Source organism: Cynoglossus semilaevis, chromosome 17 (assembly GCF_000523025.1).
Source record: "Cynoglossus semilaevis isolate Cse_v1.0 chromosome 17, Cse_v1.0, whole genome shotgun sequence".
NCBI classification, from domain to species: domain Eukaryota; kingdom Metazoa; phylum Chordata; class Actinopteri; order Pleuronectiformes; family Cynoglossidae; genus Cynoglossus; species Cynoglossus semilaevis.
The window spans coordinates 1433726-1455335 of NC_024323.1; the positions used below are offsets into that span (position 1 = coordinate 1433726).

Here is a 21610-nt window from a genome sequence, read left to right on the forward strand (position 1 = left end):
CGCAAAAAAAAAAAAAAAAAAGAAAAAAAAAAAAAAAAAAAAAAAAAAAAAAAAGAAGGAAGGAAGAAACGCGTGGACAAAAGGAGAGCGTCACAGCAGGCTCGAGCTCAGAGTGTGTTTGTGGTGGTGTAACGTGGGCCGGCTGTTCTGCAAGGACACCGCAATGTCACACAGGCATGCCGGAATAACATTAAAGTGTTTGTGGCGTGCAATTAGAATGGGAATATCTGCGATTTATTTGTGGGGCAGCGGAGCCAGATTTTTTTTTTTTTTTTTACAAATGGTTATGGAAAACACTGCGGTGTAAATAATATACTGAATTTGCGGTGTCTTGAAGCAGCAGAGAAGAAGAAAAAAAAAAAAACAAACAGTTTTTTTGGCAGTGATGGTTTAATGTTGTCTGTTTTACAAGGGAGAGGAAAATAGTGTGAGATTTTTTTTTTTTTTTTTTTTTTTTTTTTTTTTTTGCATTAACCGTGTCATTTGTGTGATTCTGACCCTTGTCTGATGCCAGCTTTATAAACATCACGTATCCTTGAGAGACAAACCTTGGATATCATCTTCCTCTGACTCTTCCTCTCTCTCTCTCTCTCTCTCTCTCTCTAAAGCCCGTTTTCCATTTTTACTCCATGATCCGTCCCATCCATCTCTACAAGGACGCCAGGGTACCTGCAGCAGCAGCAGCAGCTATCCAGGGTGCTGAATAGGGCGACTGTCAGCTGTGTGGAGAAAAAGGAGGGGGGGGGGGGGGGGGGTGGGAGAGCGGGGAGATCTTCTCTGTTTAAGCCTAAATGAATAGCTTTTCATTTCCTGGATTCCAGACACAATACGTTTATGGTATGAATGTAAACAAAGTGCGAGATTCGGGCGCCACGGTGTTACTTATTCATATAAAAAGGACTTTCTTAAACCGGTTATCTTCCAACAACACAGCCTCGGTGGTTTGGATTTGTTTGTTGCAGGTACTTAAATGGTGACTTATTGTACAGTTTGTTGTCCACTGACTGGTGAATAGTCGGCTAATACTCAGCTTCTTCTTGTTTCCTGCTAGAAGCTCAAATGTAAAGATGAAAAACCTAAACAATCAGTGAAGGGCCAATGGCTGCATTTCTCTTTTTTCTAACTGCGGGATATAGCACCACCTGCCGGTTTAGAGTCATTGCGACAGGAGCAGGTGTCTACAGACGCATGATGCAAAGTTGCACTTTCCCTGAATTCTGCTACAGTGCTTTTATTATTATTATTATTATTATTATTATTATTATTATTATTATTATTATTATTATTATTATTATTATTATTATTATTATTATTCAGCCAACCACTGTTTATGACTAGGTGCTTCAGAATTTAGTTTAATCAAAAACAAAAAGGGATGTTGTTTGACAGTGAAGTAACAGTTCTTACAAAGACATTGCTAATGAAACTGTAAATCAGCTAATATAAAAATGTAATCGGCTTCACAAAACTTAACTGATAGAAAATTGTTAAACTTTAATAGCTATAATTATATAAAAGAAAAAAAAGGATATTAACTAATAATAAAGTCAACAGTTAAATAAACAAGCTATTAAAAAAGCTATTGAAGTTAATGTTAGAAAATAATAGGTAAATAACTCAAGGTTAGGAATGCTGTAGGTTTGACAAAACAAATTAGTTAGTAATAAATTAGTTAATAAAAATTAAGACAGCACGTCTTCCACATCTGGTGTCTTTTTTTTTTTCTGCTCTTGCGGGATTGCTGTTTACAAACTAAGATAGAGCAGTGCAGTTCTCAAACTGTGGTACGCGTACCACCAGTGGTACGTGAGCGCTCTCCAGTGGTACGTGGGGAAAATTCATGTTTTCATATTTCCATTTTCAATTGAATAAATCTGAAACATACCATGGCACAATGAATACAACATTTAACATTAAACATCTTTATAAACATTTATAAACAGTTTTCTCAGGTGGTACAGAGTAGAAAAAGTTGGAGAACCACTGGGATAGAGTGAATAAAATTTAATTTTTTTTTTTTTTTGAAAATTGTTCTGCTTTTATATATACAATAGTTGAGAATAATGTTAACTTCGGTCACTTTGGGCTCCCACAGAGCCTCACACTGTAACCATAAACTGCAATAGATGCTTCCTACCCTTTTGAAGGGCCATAAAAGGAAGTTTAAGAAGTTGCACTTATTTGTAATTGGTAAGTTCTTACAGGTCACATAAAAACATGTTCAAATTCCACTTTTTTGGTGGAAATGCACCTCAGGATTGTCAAACAAAAATGTATTTAAATAAAAACAACTAACTACATTTTTTAAAAAATGTATTAATAGACAATAATATCTATTTTAATTTGAAAATACGAGAGCCACAGCACTCGCGCCTTGACTTCTCCTCGGATCTTTTCCACTCTACTTCACTTCCTGGATGTACGTTCCTCTCCCGGCCGCTAGGGGGATCCAAGCAGCTGGGATCCGAGCCCGGCACCGGCGTGGAGAAGGAAGCTTTCTGCGTTTGTCCGCGAACGCAGACACTGGAGGAAGGTACAACAGGGTCCGCGGAAGAGGAGGCAGCTCGAAAGCGACGTACTTTTTAAAGAAAAAAAAAAAAAACAAAGAGTTTTTTTTTCTTTAGATGGGGACAAGAAATGACATCTACCGCCAGCGAAAGAAGGGCGTTTGCTCATAAAATTAATCGGTAAGTATGAAAGCGAAGTTGTAGTGTTGTGTATACATGTACGTAGCAACAAAGCTAGGACTCCTTTACCTCAAAACTACTTGGTATAAACCAATTTAAAAGACAAAAAAAAAAGAGGGGAAGTGAAAAAAAGCGTTTCATATCCTCGACTTGAGACATTTTAAAGAGTGTAGTATCCTGTTTATGTGTCTCCTTTGTTGCACCGAGAGCACTGTCATTAATATTTAGATACTTTGTGGAGTGAGTTGCGTATCGTTGTGCTAATGGAATCATGACACGGAACGATAGACGGGATTACGGCTATGTTAAACTCATACAACACGTTGAACGTAATTCAGTGGCTTAAATGTCTGCAGGGATGTCATGATAAATTGGTCAGGTTAATTTTTGTGTGTGTGTGTCTCTGGATAATAGAAATGGATTCAGCGCTCTCACTGCTAAAGGAAACCCTGGCGGTAAAGCATTTGTAGACATATCTCTCTAGATTTTGTACCAAATATGAACTTACAAATCACTTGAACATGAATTAATTTGTAAAAAAAAAAAAGTGTTTATAGTTTTCAAAAACAACTTGTATTTCCAACCAGTCTAAATACAGTGAAGGGTACTTTTTAAGGGTGGACCTTGTGCTTAAAGGAACTTTGCGCAGACTACTTAATAGTTGCAGTACTGACAACTCACTGCATGGACAGGTGTAGTAGGTTCTTTAAAAAAAAAAAAAAAAAAAGAAAACAGGTCCCACGATGGAAAAGTAAACTAGTACTGATACAAATTTCTGTAGTGGTATAGAAGGGAAATAGACAATAAAACATGACAGGTGATATTACAAACATATATGTGAATAGCATGTGCAATTACCTACCTGACTTACTGTACAGGAGAATCATTGCATACAATCGTTAACATTTTTCCGCCATCCATTTATTTAATTCACAAATGTCCATTACCAAAAAAAAAAAAAAAAAAAAGGGGGAAAACAAAGCTGTTCTCACTCTTTTTATGAGAGTGACAGATTTGACATTTAACGTTTGTGGGAGTTGCCTCTAGGTGCAACCAAGACTAAGTGTCTTGCTCAGTGGCGCAGAGGCAATGTAGGAGAGCAATGTGTGCAATCAAACCCAAAGATTAATTCTTAATAAATACTAGCTCAATACCTGGTAGTGATTTCTCAAAATGTAAGACATTGCTGTTTTAACATAGCGAAATGGTAACTAGTTATCTTGCATTGTGGTTTATTAAGTGCCACCAAAGTCACAAGTCAAGTTACAATTATGTCAGTAATAGTAATAGATATTGATTTAGTCAAAATTAAGTCTCTATTTAACTCTTAAAATATATAAAAGTACTATTATTTTTTGAAAAATAATTCAAACATACATTCGTGTTGTTTACTGCTGGTGTGTCAGCCTGCCAGTACATTCAACTGTAGCCTGTTTCCACATGTTGGAAACCGGTTTTTCCTTTACCCGGAAACAGGACTTGATGTCTCACTTTTTTCTTTTTTTTTTTTTCATATAATGCAGAATAAATCACAACCACATTCCTCGAAGTGTCATTTTTGTCAACGTGAGCTCACGCAGCGTGCAGAAAAAGTAACCGTTGCGAGAAATGTGAATGTGTGCCGTATTCTGATTTTGTTTGTTTAAATCTCACCGTTTACATATTTCAGTTCGACTTTATGTTTTCTGCGCTGACTTTAGCTTCGCCGAACATCACACTGTAAATATTTGAGCTCGTCAAGCGTAACTTCTTCACGCCACACTTATATAACAAGTTGTTTTTTGTTTTGCTTTTCTGCTTGTCTTTAGGGAGAAGTGGCCCTTATTTATATTCACTCAGAACTCAATCTGCCGAAACGAAAGTGCAGAAGTGAGTGCAATGGTGAAGTGGTTTGGTATAGTCCGAAACTGAAAATGGCAGAAACGGCTCCTCTTCGGTTCAAAGGGACAAAATATCTCCAACTGTTGCCACATAACCAGAAAGATTTGGTCTGATTTAACACTGATAACAAAACAATATGCTGAATGTTTAACTTCAGAATCCTGATAAGAAAACAAACCTATTCCTGACCTCTCAATGACAGTTGTTTTTTTATCTCGGTAAAACTGCAAAAACACTGTCATTTCACCATGTAGGTTTTGTTCCATTTGTTGAAAACCAGATTGCTTCATTACCAACTTTATTAACGCCTGTTCGACCAGACTCTCTGAGAATGCATTCTCCAGTTTCTTTCACTCCTAACTGCTTGGTTGGTCACAGGCCATTGTTAACAGCCACACTCAGGAAAGGGTGGGAAGGAAGGGGATTTAAAACGATTCCTCCGGCTGTCGACAGCTTTCCGTTTTCCTCTTTTGAATGGAGGTGTGTGTGCATTTACAGCTGCGCCACACTGTTTCCGTTACAGTCTGCAAATTGGTATCTACCAAGAAAACGGTTGACGTCCACGAGAACTCCAAAGCTCTTGTGTCATTCTGGAGAGAAAGTCAACAGAACTACTGGTAGTTTTGTCTCATAAATCTGAGATGTTAAAGACTTTACCACTGCGCTTATGAAAAAAAAAGAAGAAAAAAAAGACTAATATTTGGTTGAAAAAGAGCAGCTGCCTGGTGTCTCTTCCGTGCGTTGTCTCTCATGAAGTCATCTGACAATTTTCTGGCTCTTTGCTTAATCCACCCAGCCAACTTCTCATCTGTTGTGAAGAAGCAGCTCGGGTCTCTATTCAGCACAGCTGCTTGCCTTCAGCCATATTTCCAAAATGTTATAAGAACGAGAATTTGGTCATTGGAAAAAAAAACTGGCTGCATAAAACATAGAGGTTAGACAAATGAATCTTTAAGCAATAGTTCGTGTTCACCATCACACGTATAAGGTGCTTTTTTTTTTTCATATTGAAACAACTGATACCTCAACATGTGACAAACTGTCACCGATATGGCATGACACGGAAAGACCTTTTGAACGCCTTCCCAGGAATGACTATTTATAGCCACAAAACATTTAAAAAAAAGGAAATAATAATTCCTGTGTGTGTTATGCCAGGGGATCTCCGTTCTCCAGTCTGTCAAGGCTCTGTGTTTTTGTGTGTTGAGATTCGTCTTACAAAACAATCGAATGGGGTTTGTTCCTTGTTCGTTCTGGAGGCTCTGTGCTGCCAAAGCCAGGTCAATATTTCCTACGTTCTCTAGTAAGTTCTTGGCTTAACGGGGGCTAAATATTTCCCTGGTTATTAGTTCTTCTACTTCACCCGTGGAAAGGTACCTGGAGTCTCGCTTCTGTAGTAACTTTTGCAACAAATTAAAAGAAAAAAAAAAAGAGCGTGAATGTCAGAAACAGGTTTTTGTTTATTCAAATCTTACATTGATTTAAATATTTAAATTTGACCTTGTGTTTTTTTAGAAGTGATTTTAGCTGTGAGCAGGAGTGTGTGTGTCTGCAGTGCTCAACGTTTGTATCGGCGAAATGTGTCCGATGTGTAGATGGGAAAATATGATGAATCACAGGTTAGCACTGCTCTTGGTCAGTCATGACTAATCATGATTAATCATTCTTCATTCTTCGACATTTCTTCAACAAAAAAATTTCCCTTCATAGAGTTGGTGGATTTTAGTCAAAACTGCGTCTTCACGGCGGCTGTCAAAACTTCAGTGAAGCCCAATTGGCCTATATCGTGTCGGTCAACCGGTCAGTTGTGCGATGCTGGTCTGAAACAAGCCGAGACCCTGAGTGGAAGATGAAGTGTCCGCACGCAAACACACTGCGGCCGTTTACATTGTACTTTCATCTCCTGCAGTGCACACCAATAATCACGTTTGTATTGACTGTGATAGAGGGTTAGAGCAGCGATAAGTGGATGGACGGTGGAATCGTTGGATACGCGGCGTGAGGAGTTCTGCCCATGCGTTAGGGTGTTTCAGAAGCCAGATCAGTCTTAACAAATCGATCAACTGGTAATTTTGACAGCCCTGGACTTTTTTAGGACAGAACGATACAGTGATTATTCATGCATACCGCCGCCCACATTGTTCATTTTTCTCTATGCGAGATCATATTTCACAATATTTATTTATTGCTGACAACATTATACATAAAAAAAAAATCAAAATTAGGAACTTCCTTTCCTACGGAGCAAAGTTACTCGATAAAGTTAAGAGCCTGGACTTGCATTTGGCAATTTTCAATTAAATTCATTAAATTTGGTAAAAAATTAAATTTTCTAAATAAAACATCTACTAGACTCTGTTCTGTATGTATCAGAGCCTGAATGACCTATTATTTTAAAAATATTGCCGCACTATCTTTAAATAAAGAAAAGTAAATCGATATGGTGCATTTTCTGGATTTTCTTTGACACATTTTTGTGTCCAACTGCGACCCGGTACGAAATGACCTATGGACTTAACTCTAATCCAACCACTTTACATGCATTTTTTTTTGTTGTTGTCAGTCTTTGTCACGTCCTGGACCACTTCCTGTTTTGTTCCATATCTGACTTGTCTTCTTATTTTCTTCCGTTTCGTAGAACTTTTGCTGCAGATGTCAGAAAACAAGTGTCCAGAGATTATGGCTCTCCTCAACTCTCCAAGAAACGAGGCGGCTCCCACCATCCTGTGAGTCACCTTGTGATTGACCTGCCAAAGTAGTCCACGTGTAATAATAATGGATGTACATGTGATGTGAGTTCGGTTTGTTTAGACACAAATACTGCAGCTGACTGTGGTTGAAATCAGCACTGACGGCACTGCAGGCTGAAAGGGAGTTGGACTGGAAACATGAGAAACCTGTTTATGCCTACGTGGTGTTTGGCCATCAGCTTAGGTATCTGCATGGCTGCTGACCAAGGAGCACAATGGCATACAACTGTATTAAAATGCTGCATTGTGGACATTTTCTGTGGGCGCTGTACTTCAGCGTAGATGTTTACCAATGCACTTTTGATTTCATGAGCGCCGAGTCCCTGACTTTAGTTTCGATCTTTAAGATAGTGGGAGCAGGCAGACCTTATAGAATCTGCAAAATTTCATGTATTTTTTTTTGATATTTTTAGACCTTAAATTTAGACGGTAACATAAGTAGCTCCATGTTAACTAATGGATTGTGTGCTCTCAGCCTGTGCAGCCTCACGGAAATATAAGCCGTAGTTGTTAGGACTGCTACATATTTATTCAAATCTGAATATGTACACAGGACAGATTACTTTTTATGATGTTTAATATAGTGTAATTGCACGCTAATAGCGCGATTTGAATAACTTTGAATAACGTTATACTTTAAAAATTTGTTTTGTGTCACATCAAATGAATCCACTCCTAATATATAATATATAGACTTTTACGTACATATATGGACAGACTGACTGTTTTGTGTGTTTGTTTGTATGTTTATGAATGTGTGTATCTGTTTATCTATACATACATACATCCATCCATCCATCTATCATCCTATCTGTCCATCTAACCGTCTATCTGTCCATCTATCATCTATCTAATCTTCTAATGATCTTCTAATCAAATCATTATATATCAAATGTTTTTTAATCAATCAATTCTAAGGCAGCAGAACTAATTTTACAGCGAACAATAATCTTGAAGTTCTTCCTGCAAACAATACGGTTTGCTCCATTGATGTCTCAATGTAACTGTTTCATGTCCGATACCAACTGGAGTAGCTTCTGTCACATACACTACGTGTCCTGACTACCTTCAGCCTTAAAGAACTCCTTCAGTTTTATCCCAAAACCCCTTTTTTTTTTAAAAAAATCTGATTGATATGAACTTGTATATTGTTTTTCATTCTCGATTGACAGCTGCCTTTAACAGAGGTGGTGGAGCCTGTGGACTTTGAGGAGTATGTGAGCAACCACGCTCTGGGGGTGGAGCCAGGTCCACTCAGACAGCTGATGGAGTTCCCCCAGGATGACTTAGAGCTCCTCCACCTGGACAAAGAGTGCACGACACTGGAGCCTCCGCTGCCTGAGGAAGACGAGTAAGGACAGCTGTCGAAGACCCACACACAGTGGTTCCACATTGTAACACATTCGTAGACCTGCATACACGAAGACATCCGTCAGTGTCTTCTTTCAGGAACTGGAGAAAAAGATTGTTACAGAATGTCATAAAAAAAAAACCACACAAGTAAAAAGAAATAACAGAATTTATCTTTTTGCACAAAAAATACCAAAGGCACATTTTTGATTATTATACATTCACGGAATGGACTAAAAAGAATTCCAGATTCGGAGATTCAGGGAGAATACAGGAACTATCTTTCTGCAGCATTCCTGATTGTTTAGAAAAATGTGCTTTATTTCCACTTTTCAAAACCTCAAACCATAATCAACTTTTATCTCTGAATGGAATCTAAAGGATTTTTCTGCCACTAAACAAAAAAAAAAAGAATTGTCAGTTTTAAGGAATTTTCTCAAAAGAAATCCAGAGTGACCTGAAAACGACTCCTAGGATTTTTGGGAAGTTGATAACGCAATGAAAATGTAGTCGAAATTGTAGTTGGATGACAATAATTACTGATGCTAAAATGTCCTGCTAGTATTGAAGTAGTGAATTCCAGTGGAATATTTCACTTTATTCGTTGCAAACCAAATTTCCTCTGTTTTTTGAATTTTTTTGCGTGCCAGAAAAAAGGCTTTCCCTCACCAATCAAAAAGAACCCGCCTGTAGTCGTTTGCTTGTTTCTGTTCTCAAAACTGTACTTCTGTTATTTTTGGAGTATTGTTCAGAGAAGACAGAACTGGCTCCAGACCCTTACTTTGTCTGCTCGGCACTACTAAACACGAAGGATAAATATTGATAAAACGGGGAGACGAATATTTTTAGCAACAACCACTGAGTGCGCGTGTGTTTTGAAATTGTCTTTTCAGCTCCTTCGATCCCAGAGTGAGAGACGCCCTGGCAGTCTATACGGATGACTGGCTCGTCATCCAGAGAAAGTAAGTGGAGTCGCTGTTGGTGAGAGCTGAAATGACCGAGTATTTTTATCTACATTAAACTGTGCGTCCCATGGCTGACAGGTACATGATTTATTTCTCTCTGTCTTTTTGTGCTTCCCTGCAGGTACCAGCGTTACAGCACCACGTTTAGCCCTCACAGCTCAGAGCGACAGAGGGAGAGGCAGCATGGATTGGTCAAACAGACCTTTGAACTGGATGAGGTCACTGCCTCAGAGAGCCAGGATGAGCAGGTTGGCCGTGATCATTTTCAAAGGCCTCATTGTCTTTAAGTGTCAGCTTTCATCCGGCTACATGAGTAATACATAGCGATGGAGTCCATGGCCACGCGCGTTCTTTTGGTTTCAACTTTGATCAGCATCTTAAATCAGTTTTTTATTTTCAGGCCAGTCTCATCAGTCGTTTCCTTCTGTGCCTTCAGAGATTTTCTTCCCCTTGATTGCTGCTACATAGAACCAATCGCTGCTTAAAGTTGACAGACCTTTCAGGGGAAAAACAACACTAAAGACTGTGCCAGCAAACATAACCGCAACCAGCTGCAACCGGCTTCGAATTTATAAACTCCCCATAATGTCCCAGACAAGTCTTTTGGGGAGACATTAAAAAAGGAGCTAATGGGTAATGTAGTTATAATAATCAAGGCATGTACAGAAATTGGGCAGGTAGCGGTTTGAAGTGACAGGCCAAAAATAAGTCTGACACTGATGAATCTCAATACATAAGCGGTCTAAACCACGGCCATCTGGCCATTTTAGTTCATCCACATCTGTTCATTAAAGCCTAGTCAGAAATGGTCTGTGAAGCGTGGTTGAACTTCAGTGTTATCACATCTGTTTAATGTCACATAAACTAGAGGCAAGTCAGAAAAACGACAATTAAAAAGCCAGGCAACAGGAAGTTTGACATATGTTGATAATGCAATCTAGGGAGTTGGGTAAAAATAAATGAAATTATTTTCTAATTATGACAAGGGATGAACGACCTTTTCATCTCAACATGTTATTCTCCTGGTCTGCGTTCATACGTAACTCCATCAATAATGACCTCTGACCCTCTACCATGTTTTAAGGACGATGCCAAGCGACAGTCAGTTAGCCTCGAAGAGACGCCTCGCGGCAGTTGGGCTTCGAGCATCTTCGACCTAAAGAACTCCTCCCCCGACGCCCTCCTGCCCTACGTCCTCGAACGCACACAGAGGCTCGCCAGCAGGGGCGCCACTGTGACCTGCTGGGGCTGTACCCTGCCCCTGATGAGGTCGGTGGTAAACTGGCCCTACCGGTCGTGCTTCAAGTTTTTTCTTTTTTTTTTTTTTCAAAATTACATTTTAGATTTCACTTTTAAATAAGCTCCAGTAAAATATATTGTGTGTATTTTTAAGTTATATTACGTGTTTAGATTAGATAGACACTGTTTACTTCTGTTCTCAGGAACATGATATCATTTCTCATGAACCGTCCTTTTATCTCTTATGAAAGTCCAGCCTCTGTAGCTCAGAGCTGTTTGCCTTTTTTTTCCCCGCACTCGGTCTCTCTCACTCTGCCTTTCTTATATTTGAACACATAATTGCTTTCTTCCTTTCCTATGTTGCCATGGTATCCTGTGTAAATAGTGGGTGAGCGTGTGTGCATTGTGGCCTTTTTTTTTTTCTCTCTCTCTCTCTCTCAGGATGAGGCGGTGGAGAGATGTTCTGTTCCTGAAGTGCCTAAGGAACATTGTGGCCAGAGGATTATGGTCAAGTGCCTTTTACTGAAGTGAGTGACAAAAAAAAAAAAACCAGTGCTGGCATTATTAAAAGAAACATTGGTATGCACTTTCTGCTCAAAAAACGCCTTAATATTTTTGGATTCTTTCAGATTTGAAATAGAAATTGAGCCCATTTTCGGAACGCTCGCCCTTTATGATGTTAAGGAAAAGAAAAAGGTACTTTTGAAACTAAGAATAAATCACATTATTTCTTTAGTTGCTTGAATGACAAAGGGCAAAAAAGGGGCTTTCAGTCCGCGAGACCACTCGCGTAATGCTTGGCTCAGCTCAGCCAATCGAAGACTCTCCATCAAAGTAAAGAGGTCTAAGTGGTTTTAAATCTCGTAACTGAATTAACTTGTGTGTCCATTATCATTTCCCCCTCCTCTGCCCGCTCCCACTCCTTCCTCTTTCTGCTTATCCCAATTTTCTGTCCAACAGATCTCCGAGAATTTCTACTTTGACCTGAACTCGGATCAGATGAAAGGGCTGCTCAAACCGCACACGCCTCACGTCGCCATATCCACGCTGGCCCGATCGGCCATTTTCTCCATCACGTATTCCTCCCCTGATATCTTCTTAGTCATTAAGGTACCAACGTCTACTTTCAGGCATTTTTCTTTTGCCTGTATTTAAACTTTGTTCGCACTCACAGACCTCTTAGGTTCATGTTGCTGGCACTGGGCGTGGCCAGTTTTCTGCATTCAGATCTGCTCTAATCTCTGAGACATTGAATGAACCTGTTTCTGGAAAACACTCACACGGAGAGTGGAGCGGGGGGCCGGGGGGTGGAGTGTAAGGGGTGGTTTATGCCAGAAGAATAGAAGCACAGTTGAAAAGGAAGGTTTTTGAAGATGGTAGTGAGACCTGCTATGATGTCTGGTTTAGAGACAGCGGGTCTGCCTAACACACAAAAGGCTGAGTTGGGGATATCGATGTTGAGATTTTCAATAGGGGTGACCAGGATGGACAGGATAAGGAATGAGCAGATCAGAGAGACAGTTAAGGTGAAGCAGTTTGGAGATAAAGTCAGAGAGGTGAGGTGGAGATGTGAAGATAGATTTGAAGATGGAGCTGCCAGGAAAGAGGAGAGGAAGACGTCGGAGTAGATTTGAGGTTGTGGATAAAATGCGCATAATTGGTATACAAGCAGAAGATATACCCACGCACATACATATATACTGTATATATCTACATATGTGTAAATGTGTGTGTGTGAATGTATATATATATATGTGGAGGTATGTCTGTATATATATGTGTGTATATATGTGTATATATGTATGTATATATGTATATATGTGTGTATATATATATATTTAGATATACATAGATGTGTTTGTATATATAGTATCTATATACTGTATGTATATATGTATATATATATATATACATATATACATACAGTATATAGATACTATATATACAAATACATATATGTATATCTAAATATATATATATATACACTATATAATATCACAACAATACAATATTATATATATATATTCATATTCAGTATTACCAGGGGGGTTCTCATATGTACACATTTTTGTGGCTGGAGATTTTATAATTACACAAATGTACAATTTTGTCAACAGTGTACAACAGCTCGACTGTAAAATATCTGAATGTTTTTTTTATTGTTTCTGTATTTTAGCTCGAGAAAGTGCTTCAGCAGGGAGACATCGGAGAGTGCTGTGAACCTTACATGGTGATGAAAGAGTCCGATTCCTCCAAGGTAATGAAGGCAGAACGCGCAACATTTCATAGGACTGGTAGCCTTTGGTTGAATTTCGCGCTATGAATGTCACTTATCACTGCACATGTCACCAGCACAAGGAGAAGTTGGACAAGTTGCGTCAGCAGGCAGAGCAGGCCTGTAATCGCCTTGGTCGCTTCAGGATGCCTTTCGCCTGGACAGCGATTCATCTTCTCAACATTGTCAGCAGCGTTGGAGGTCTGGAGCGGTCCGATCCAGATTCCGACACTGGTACGACAGACTGAACATTCCCTCACGAGCAATAGACTATTCATGAAATAAGTAAAAAAAATACCTCAGGCTCAAATACAATCACACATAAAAAGGTTTTCCTTTTAACCATGATTAACCATGTGCTATTATTTATATATTATTTATATATATAAATATATATATTTATATGTAAAATACATTTTTATTGAATTAAAATATAAAAAACATTTTTTAATAATTTTAAAAAATTTAAATAATTTTTTTTTTCTTACTTTTATCTCTGTTACGATGTCTTACTACCAGAGCGAAAAAGTCACGGAACATGGAACGAGAAGAAAAAGAAAGGGTTCGAAAGGATGAGCATCGGTGACGACGTGTGCAACTTCGCCTCTTTCCGACCAGCAACATTGACCGTCACCAACTTCTTCAAGCAGGTCAGACTCCGGTTCGGTCATTAATTTTTAGGGTCATTGACTAACTCACAATTTAACACTTTTTTTTTTTCAAGGTGTCACACCCTGTCAGAAAAATTGGTATAATTATAGGTCTGTCCAAATGAAGGTTTTAATCATGTTTAATTGTTTGCGGCAATGAACACGCCTGACACTGACACATTAACACACAGTGATTTATAGGGTGTCAGCTTCAAAACCAACACTGTGATAGATGAATTAACATGCTCCATGTTACAGTCAAGGCAGCTTAAATGAATGTAGTGGAACAGCTCCATAGGGAGAAAGACAGATAGACACATGACGTCGTGAAACATTTCATCTAAAGCTTTGAAGTTACATTATAACTACTGTAAAGGTCAGGTGTCAGGTGTAATATAAATATGTCTTCTCTGTGGCTCAAACCACTGCAGTTGACTCAAAGACATCTTCATGGTATTAGGGCCTTATGCACAGAGGTGTCTTCAGTGCAAATAATCACCGTTTGTGCTGAAAAAAAAAAAATCCGTAACACTGCGCTCATGATTCCTGTCATTGACAATCAATCAATCCCATGTAGAAATTATGTAAAAAAAATATATATATATAAAATTTACTTCCAAATAGAGTGAAATATACAACACAGTTCAGAGTGCAGTTGGCATGTACATGAACTTGTTTAATATTATTAGTAGTTAAAAAAATGGCATGACACGTGAATAGGATTCATCGAGGAGACATTTTATTTTAAATGTTTTGCATTGCTGTTGCTATTTTTTTATATTGGTAGAATTTGTATTATATACAAAGCTTCCTCTCAGAAATAAGAATTTATTTCAATAATATTCAAAAATGTCTCCATTGACATCTAATTTGTGTACATTTTTTCGTTTACTTCCCGACTCTCGTTTCTAAAGGAGGGAGACAGACTAAGCGACGAGGACCTCTACAAGTTTTTAGCAGATATGCGCAGACCGTCGTCTGTTCTGCGGAGACTGCGACCCGTCACAGGTGAGAGAGACTCGCACTTCATCCTGCAGTCGCCTGTGTAGCTCCTGTTGGGTGACGATTTGTCCTGTGTTTTCTAATCCTCAGCCCAGTTGAAGATTGACATCTCTCCAGCTCCAGAACAGCCTCATTACTGTCTGTCACCAGAGCTGCTCCACATAAAACCGTATCCTGACCTGCGCGTCCGGCCCACAAAGGAGGTGCAGGAGTTTCCCACTCGCTACGTGTACACTCCGCACACCGTGTACAGGTGAATGTTTTCCCACATCACACAAGCATGAGCACACACAGACGGAGGCAAACTGCACGTTAACCAACAGAACAAACACTCACGCTGCCACGGGCTGTCTGTCTGTCTGTCTCGCTGTCGGCAGTGTTAAATAAAGAGGCTAACGGGTTGTCAAAATGCGTTGCTGATAACCCTTGACATTGTTTGCTGAAAGACAATCTTCTAATAAATTAATAACTTTGTATAAAAGGCGAACGTTAGGAGGGGAAAAAAAAATACCCCCAAAAATTCAGCACATGAGTAACTGTCCCCGTGTCAATGTGTGTAACTGCCTCTGATTGGCTCAGAGATAGATGCTATTGCAGGTCATGCATGTGTGTAAAAAGTTCAATGTCGTCACCGTGACCGTCACATGCTCACACTGAACCAAACTGTGTGTACGAAACCTCAGAAAAATGTGTTTCATCGTATAGGAAAACATATAAACTACAACAGAACCCTACAGAAATATACAGTCATATATTACACGTGTGTTTTTTACATAGTAGGGAGTGCAGTGAGATTAAGGCAGATCCAACTCCTTTTTTTTTTAAGAGCTGCACAGACTTGAAGACATCAGCGTGGAATCATAAATCTGTGTCATGACTCTAAAAAAAGAAGAACGTAATATTTAAAAAAAAAAAAGAAGAAAAAGAACGACATAAAAAGAACATCTGATCGAGCTTTTTCAACAAGAGCCTCACCATTTTCTGCAGCACGGCGAGCTGCTCGTTCTGGGTCTTGATGTTCTCCTTCTGAAACTGGGTCAGAAGCTGTAAGACTTTCAACATTTTCGAGTGTTCCCGTGCTCGCTCCTGCAAGCAGGAAGCACGTGGAAGTAACCCAATTTCTTCAAATCGCAAGCGCTATCGCTATGTGTTGAAATTCGTCAGCCCGTACGTCAGCTTTCTGTTACCTGCAGATCTCTGAGCCCGCTGGGCGCGGCGTTGCCCAGATACGTCTCCAGCCTCCTTACTTTTGTCTTCAGCTCCGCCTCTTCCTGCTCTATGCTGACCAGCCGGTCTTTAGTCCTCATGGTCTGAAGTCTTTGCTTGGCCATCTGGCTCTGCCAAAAAAAAAAAGAACATCTGCCAAGATTATCCCCTTCGTAGACCACTGATCCCACTGCAGCTGGCAGCGGCTGATGGAACGTTGCAACACGCAGCTATGTCACAACCTTATCACAGACATTGATTTAACCATGATGCTTCAAGAAATTGAATTTGCGTCGTTATCTGGTGTTGCAATGTGCAAAACTTGATTTAATTCATATTTTTCTATTTTTAAATGTCTTCTCTGCCCATGCATGTTGCGGCTTCTGATCTGCGGGCAATCTCTCTCTTAGCCGCAGCAACACGAAAACATGAAGATTCACATCATTGTTTGCATTTTTCGCCGTTTTTTTTTTGTTGTCCTACCTGCAGCGACCCTATCACATCTTTCATCTGCTTTTCCTCCACGGCAGCCTGCTCCGTCTCCTTAAACAGTTCCTGCAGAGTCCACTCGTGGCTCTTCAGGGCCTCGGTGATTTTGGCGAGCTTCGCCTGAGTTGTTTGGTAAACATAGCTGAGGGATTCGCTGAACTGTACTACGCCAAACATGAGCACGTTGACTTCCTCCTGCGGCGCGGCCCCGTCTTCCACCTTGCCGCTCTTCGGAAGCCGACCCGCGTGAACTGTTCCCAAAGCAGCGACACAGAGCAAACACAGGCCCCAGGTCATCTTCAAACGCTTAGTGTGTTGAAAGATCTCACACGTGGATTTCGCCGCAACTTAGCCTTGTGGAGAGAAAGAGAGAAAAAAAAATCTCTTAATCTAAAATGATGATTGCAGCTGTGTGCATCAGCAGGTAACACCCCTCAGTGATCGATCTGCAGTTTGGTCAAAGTGACTTATATTGCTTGTGTGCATGCAAAAGCTGGTAAAATATTAGCTCAGCTGAGCTCTCTGGCCTTAGTCTCACTGACCTTGCCTTGAAGTTTAAACTCAAAGAAACACATTTTGTAATTTAGGTCACAAAAGTGACATAAATATGACAGCAATTGAAGTAAATTTAATATGTATGTATATATATATATATTTATTTATATATTTTTTTTTTTTTTTTTTTTTTTTTTTTTTAAGAAAAAAGATTCATGGCTTTGTTAGAAATATTGTTCGTAGTTGAATTTATTTTTAACAATAATGTCAAAGGATATTTAATGGGGGCCATCGACTTACCTCGGAATTCCGGTCCTCTCGCACGACATAACTTGTTGAAACTCGCATACTGTACATAAGTCACTCACCTACGCTAGCACAGTGTTAACATCATAATCTAGGACATAACAAAAACCTCCGAAGAGTCTGACTAACAATTGGGAGCCATAATGAAGGGCAGAAAGTTCCGAAAAACCCAATGTAAATGAAGGAAAGTAAATGTAGCAAATTGTATGGCGTACAACTGACGGATGTAAACAAAGCCGTCTTCTGCATATAGTACAGTATTTGTAGTTCCATGCAAGATTTGTTTTAACCCTCTATGTAAGAATGTTAAAACAAGACTTTCTTAATACATGTGCACATGTTCTTAAAACATTAGCCCAGAAACCCTATAGGTCGAGGACGTTAATAAAATCCTAATTTGATTATCAGCACCTTTTATTTCTTTGGCATGATCCTAATATTAATACTTTCAACTTTATTAATATCCCACAATTCCTGTGTTAACAACAGCTCTGTTGCAACAGGCAGTACGTTGTTCCTCTGGGAATTGAACCCAGGACTACACGCTCTGCGCTTTTGAAGCATGCGCGCTAACTGCTACGCTATGGAACCACCGAAAATACAAAAATTTGAAAAGCTAGACATTGAGTTTTTGTTAGTAGTGCTTCAGTAGTGTTTTGACGATTTTTGTCCCCTTCCTTCACGCTCCCTACCGCCGAAGAATTCCTTCTTCTACTCAGCGACAGAACAGAATGTGACATGATTACGCAGAAAAACACGCGGTCGGCTAAACAGATGGCGACATTTGTGAAGCGTGGAGCAGATAACGATTTAAATGTTTGAAGTTTCTCTCCAAACACTATGGTCGGTGCTGAGAGTTTTGCTGCCCCTGTGAAGCTGATGCTTAACTTTTGCACGGGTTGATGAAAAGAAAATTCCCGCTGTGCTTTTGTGACAAACACAAAGCCTAAGTCCTTCGCTATGTTCCATGCCAGTCAAATGAAGCCTGTGAACTTTCCGGCTGTGGAAACGGTAATACCAGAAAATGAGAGGGGGGAAAAAAATATATACTCTCTAATTCATTTTTTTTTCTTTCTTTCAGGAATGTGCTTTATGTTTACCCACAATCCCTGAACTTCAGCAGTCGTCAGGGTTCAGTGAGAAACATCGCGGTGAAGGTGCAGTTCATGGCAGCAGAAGACCCCAGTCAGGCTTTGCCGGTGAGTCACCCCCGCTACTGCAATGTTCTTGAGTCTGAATCACACGTGTCAAACTCAAGGCCCGGGGGCCAAATGCGGTCCGCCGAGCTGTTATGTGTGGCCCGCGCGAGCTTGAAAAAGCATTAAGTAAAGTCCATGCAGCAGAGTTTTCTAACCTAATAAAAACATAATAACACATAATTACACAGCAATGAACAATATTTGTAGCTTGAATTTCTAACCTAATAAAAACATAACACATAATTACACAGCAATGAACAATATTTGTAGCTTGAATAAATACTGCAATAATCAATAACAGAAAAACATGTATTAGTCTGTTATGGAGTAGTTACAGCTATACCAGGATCATTCAATTTTCAAAAATAAAACATCTTTTAGACTCTATTCTGTTTGTATCAGAATCTGAACGACCTATTATTTTAAAATATTGTCAGATTATTTATTAAATAAAGAAAGTAAATAGATATGACTGGATTTTCTTTGAATGAAGTAAATTAGTAAAACATTAAGTACATTTTTTTCCCCATCTATGGACCATTACTGGTCCACGGACCAGAGGTTGGGCACCCCTGATCTATATAGTCTTGCATTTATTAAAAATTAAATTTTTTTCCCACCTATGGACCATTACTGGTCCACGGACCAGAGGTTGGGCACCCCTGATTTATACAGTCTTGCATTTACAACCGGCCCTTCAAGGGCAACTGTATTGCTGATGTCGCCCCCTGGTGGAAATGAGTTTGACACCGCTGGTCTAAATGAAATAGTACTCTCAACTCGAACCATTGTCAGAGAGATTTGACAACTGACAACTGTAGTTACATATAAGTATCTTGAACTTTTTGAAATATTTAACAACAAGCCATGTCGCTATTATTTGTTTAGTCGATCCCTGCAAAGTAAATTGTGATCTGGGGTGGGGGTTTTTTGTAATCAGTGCTTTTTGGAAAAAAAATAAAAAGTGAACAGGATCAATTTAAGACTGGTTTGTTTTCTAAATTACTGAGTAAAAGTACTGATTTTCTTGTAGATGACTGAAATCAAGTTGGCCTGTTATTGTTATGATGCAGTTGTGTGTTTGTGTAAATCTGTCATCTTGACCAGGTCATATTTGGAAAGTCGAGCTGCGCTGAGTTCATGACCGAGGCGTACACCCCTGTCATCTACCACAACAAGTAAGACGAGCTCATTTCAATGGGCAAAAACGATCGATCGCTTCTTCCCATAAACTTTGACTTTAACTCTTCCCTCCAAGGTCTCCGGAGTTTTACGAGGAGATAAAGATGAAGATTCCTGCCAATTTGACAGACAACCACCATCTGTTGTTTACCTTTTACCACATCAGCTGCCAGCCCAAACAGAACACTCCTCTGGAGAGCCCTGTGGGATACACTGTGAGCGTGCGCCTTCTCTCCACCAGCGTTTGACACATTATTCCACACCCTTCCACGTTGGAACACTTCCTCTGTCGTCCTTGGCATTGGTTAAAGGTTTTGTGTTTCTCTTCATCTTCCTTCAGTGGATTCCTCTGATGCAGCACGGGCGACTGCGCACGGGCTCCTTCAGTCTGCCCGTCTCTGTGGAGAAGCCTCCTCCCAGTTACTCCGTGCTCACTCCCGACGTGAGTGTGTTTGAATTTCCCATTTTGCTGTCGTCACCTGCTGCTTGTGACATGACGGAATTTTTTTTGATTGGTTTGGATGACGCTCTCCGTCGCAGGTTCAGCTGCCAGGCATGAAGTGGGTGGATAATCACAAAGCAGTGTTTAACGTGGAGGTGACGGCATCCTCCTCCGTTCACACACAGGTACACAAGTGTATGCTTTTCAAACTGAACAACGATAATTATGGTTCTTTTATTTCACATGGTCCCCTATGGAGTCTTAACGGTGACTCATCTGCCTCCAACTCCAACCATATCCACCGCCTCCTCTACTTTCACACCAACAATCTCCATCCATTCTCTATTGTGACTTTAAATTACTCTGACCCTGGGTATCCAAACTCATCCAGCCTTACAATCATTATTCTGCAGGTTTATCTTTTAACTCTCCTCACTCTCATTTACAAACATGTATTCTGTTTTGCTCCTGCTGACCTGTAGTCCTCTCTGCTCCGAGGCAAAACCGCCACCTTTCCAGGTTTTCTTCCACCTGCTCCCTACACTCGCCACGGTCGACACTGTCGTCTGCAAACATCACGGTCCAGGGAGCCTCGTGTCTGACCTCACCTATCAACTTGTCCCATAGTAAATAGAAAAAAAGGGCCTCAGAGTTTGACCTCGATGTAACCCCACCGCTACCTTAAACCCATCAGTCACTCCGACCGCACACCTAAATATTGTTTCAGTGGTTTTCACTTGTCCTGCACTACCCTCACATGCTTTTCTGCCACTCCTGACTCCCTCATAAAATACACTACCACAGTTCCCCCCCCTCTATGATATGATTTCTCTTAGTCCACAACGACCATTTGAAATCGGCTGTAGTTAGCTTAGATGTAGTGTAGCTTGTCGGTTGGCTCCGAATAATTTTGAAACTGCTACTTGTTCACTTATTCGTTGTACCCTAGGATCCTCATCTGGACAAGTTCTTTACGCTGGTCTACGTTCTGGAGGAGTACTCTTTACCTTTCCGCCTGAAGGACGTGATCATCACCGAGGCTAACATGGAAGCGGAGCTGAAGGCCAGCATTGCCGGACTAAGACACGCGCTGCTGGATACCTGCGTCGGGTTTTTACACCAGCTGCTCAACAAGCTGATTCAGCTCATTGTCTACCCACCTGTCATTGGTGGTCAGATTGGTGAGTGTTGGGGGAAGTACGAAAATACTGAAGGAAATACCGCAATGAACTGACTCAGTAGGCTAACTTGGCTAACAACATTTGTATTACTATCCTTGTAGTAATTACAATGAAGTAGCCATAGTGAGAGCGGCTGTGATCCAATGACTTTGAGTGGACATCAACGGTTGTAGTTTCGCTCTTGAGATAATTTTTAATTTGAAATATCTAATTAACATTGTTGGGTGCAGTGAGATATAATTCTTTCATTTTTTTAATATTACATTCTCTCTGACATACATCAACGGCTGTAGTTTCGCTCTTGAGATTTT

At 40.0% G+C, this 21610-nt stretch overlaps 1 protein-coding gene across 1 annotated transcript in view; it reads left to right on the plus strand.

The window, feature by feature from the left end:
* The first annotated feature begins 2478 nt into the window (after nucleotides 1–2478).
* dock6 (dedicator of cytokinesis 6) overlaps nucleotides 2479–21610 on the plus strand; it is a 36540-nt gene continuing 17408 nt past the window's right edge. Inside the window, 21 exon segments of the mRNA XM_017040641.2 lie at nucleotides 2479–2687; nucleotides 7207–7294; nucleotides 8491–8669; nucleotides 9562–9630; nucleotides 9755–9881; nucleotides 10718–10838; nucleotides 10841–10902; nucleotides 11314–11399; nucleotides 11502–11568; nucleotides 11833–11982; nucleotides 13049–13129; nucleotides 13225–13381; nucleotides 13667–13797; nucleotides 14712–14805; nucleotides 14890–15052; nucleotides 18377–18494; nucleotides 19602–19672; nucleotides 19753–19891; nucleotides 20017–20118; nucleotides 20217–20303; nucleotides 21068–21299. Coding sequence (XP_016896130.1) covers nucleotides 2638–2687; nucleotides 7207–7294; nucleotides 8491–8669; nucleotides 9562–9630; nucleotides 9755–9881; nucleotides 10718–10838; nucleotides 10841–10902; nucleotides 11314–11399; nucleotides 11502–11568; nucleotides 11833–11982; nucleotides 13049–13129; nucleotides 13225–13381; nucleotides 13667–13797; nucleotides 14712–14805; nucleotides 14890–15052; nucleotides 18377–18494; nucleotides 19602–19672; nucleotides 19753–19891; nucleotides 20017–20118; nucleotides 20217–20303; nucleotides 21068–21299 — 2374 coding nt within the window. The 5' untranslated portion in view covers nucleotides 2479–2637.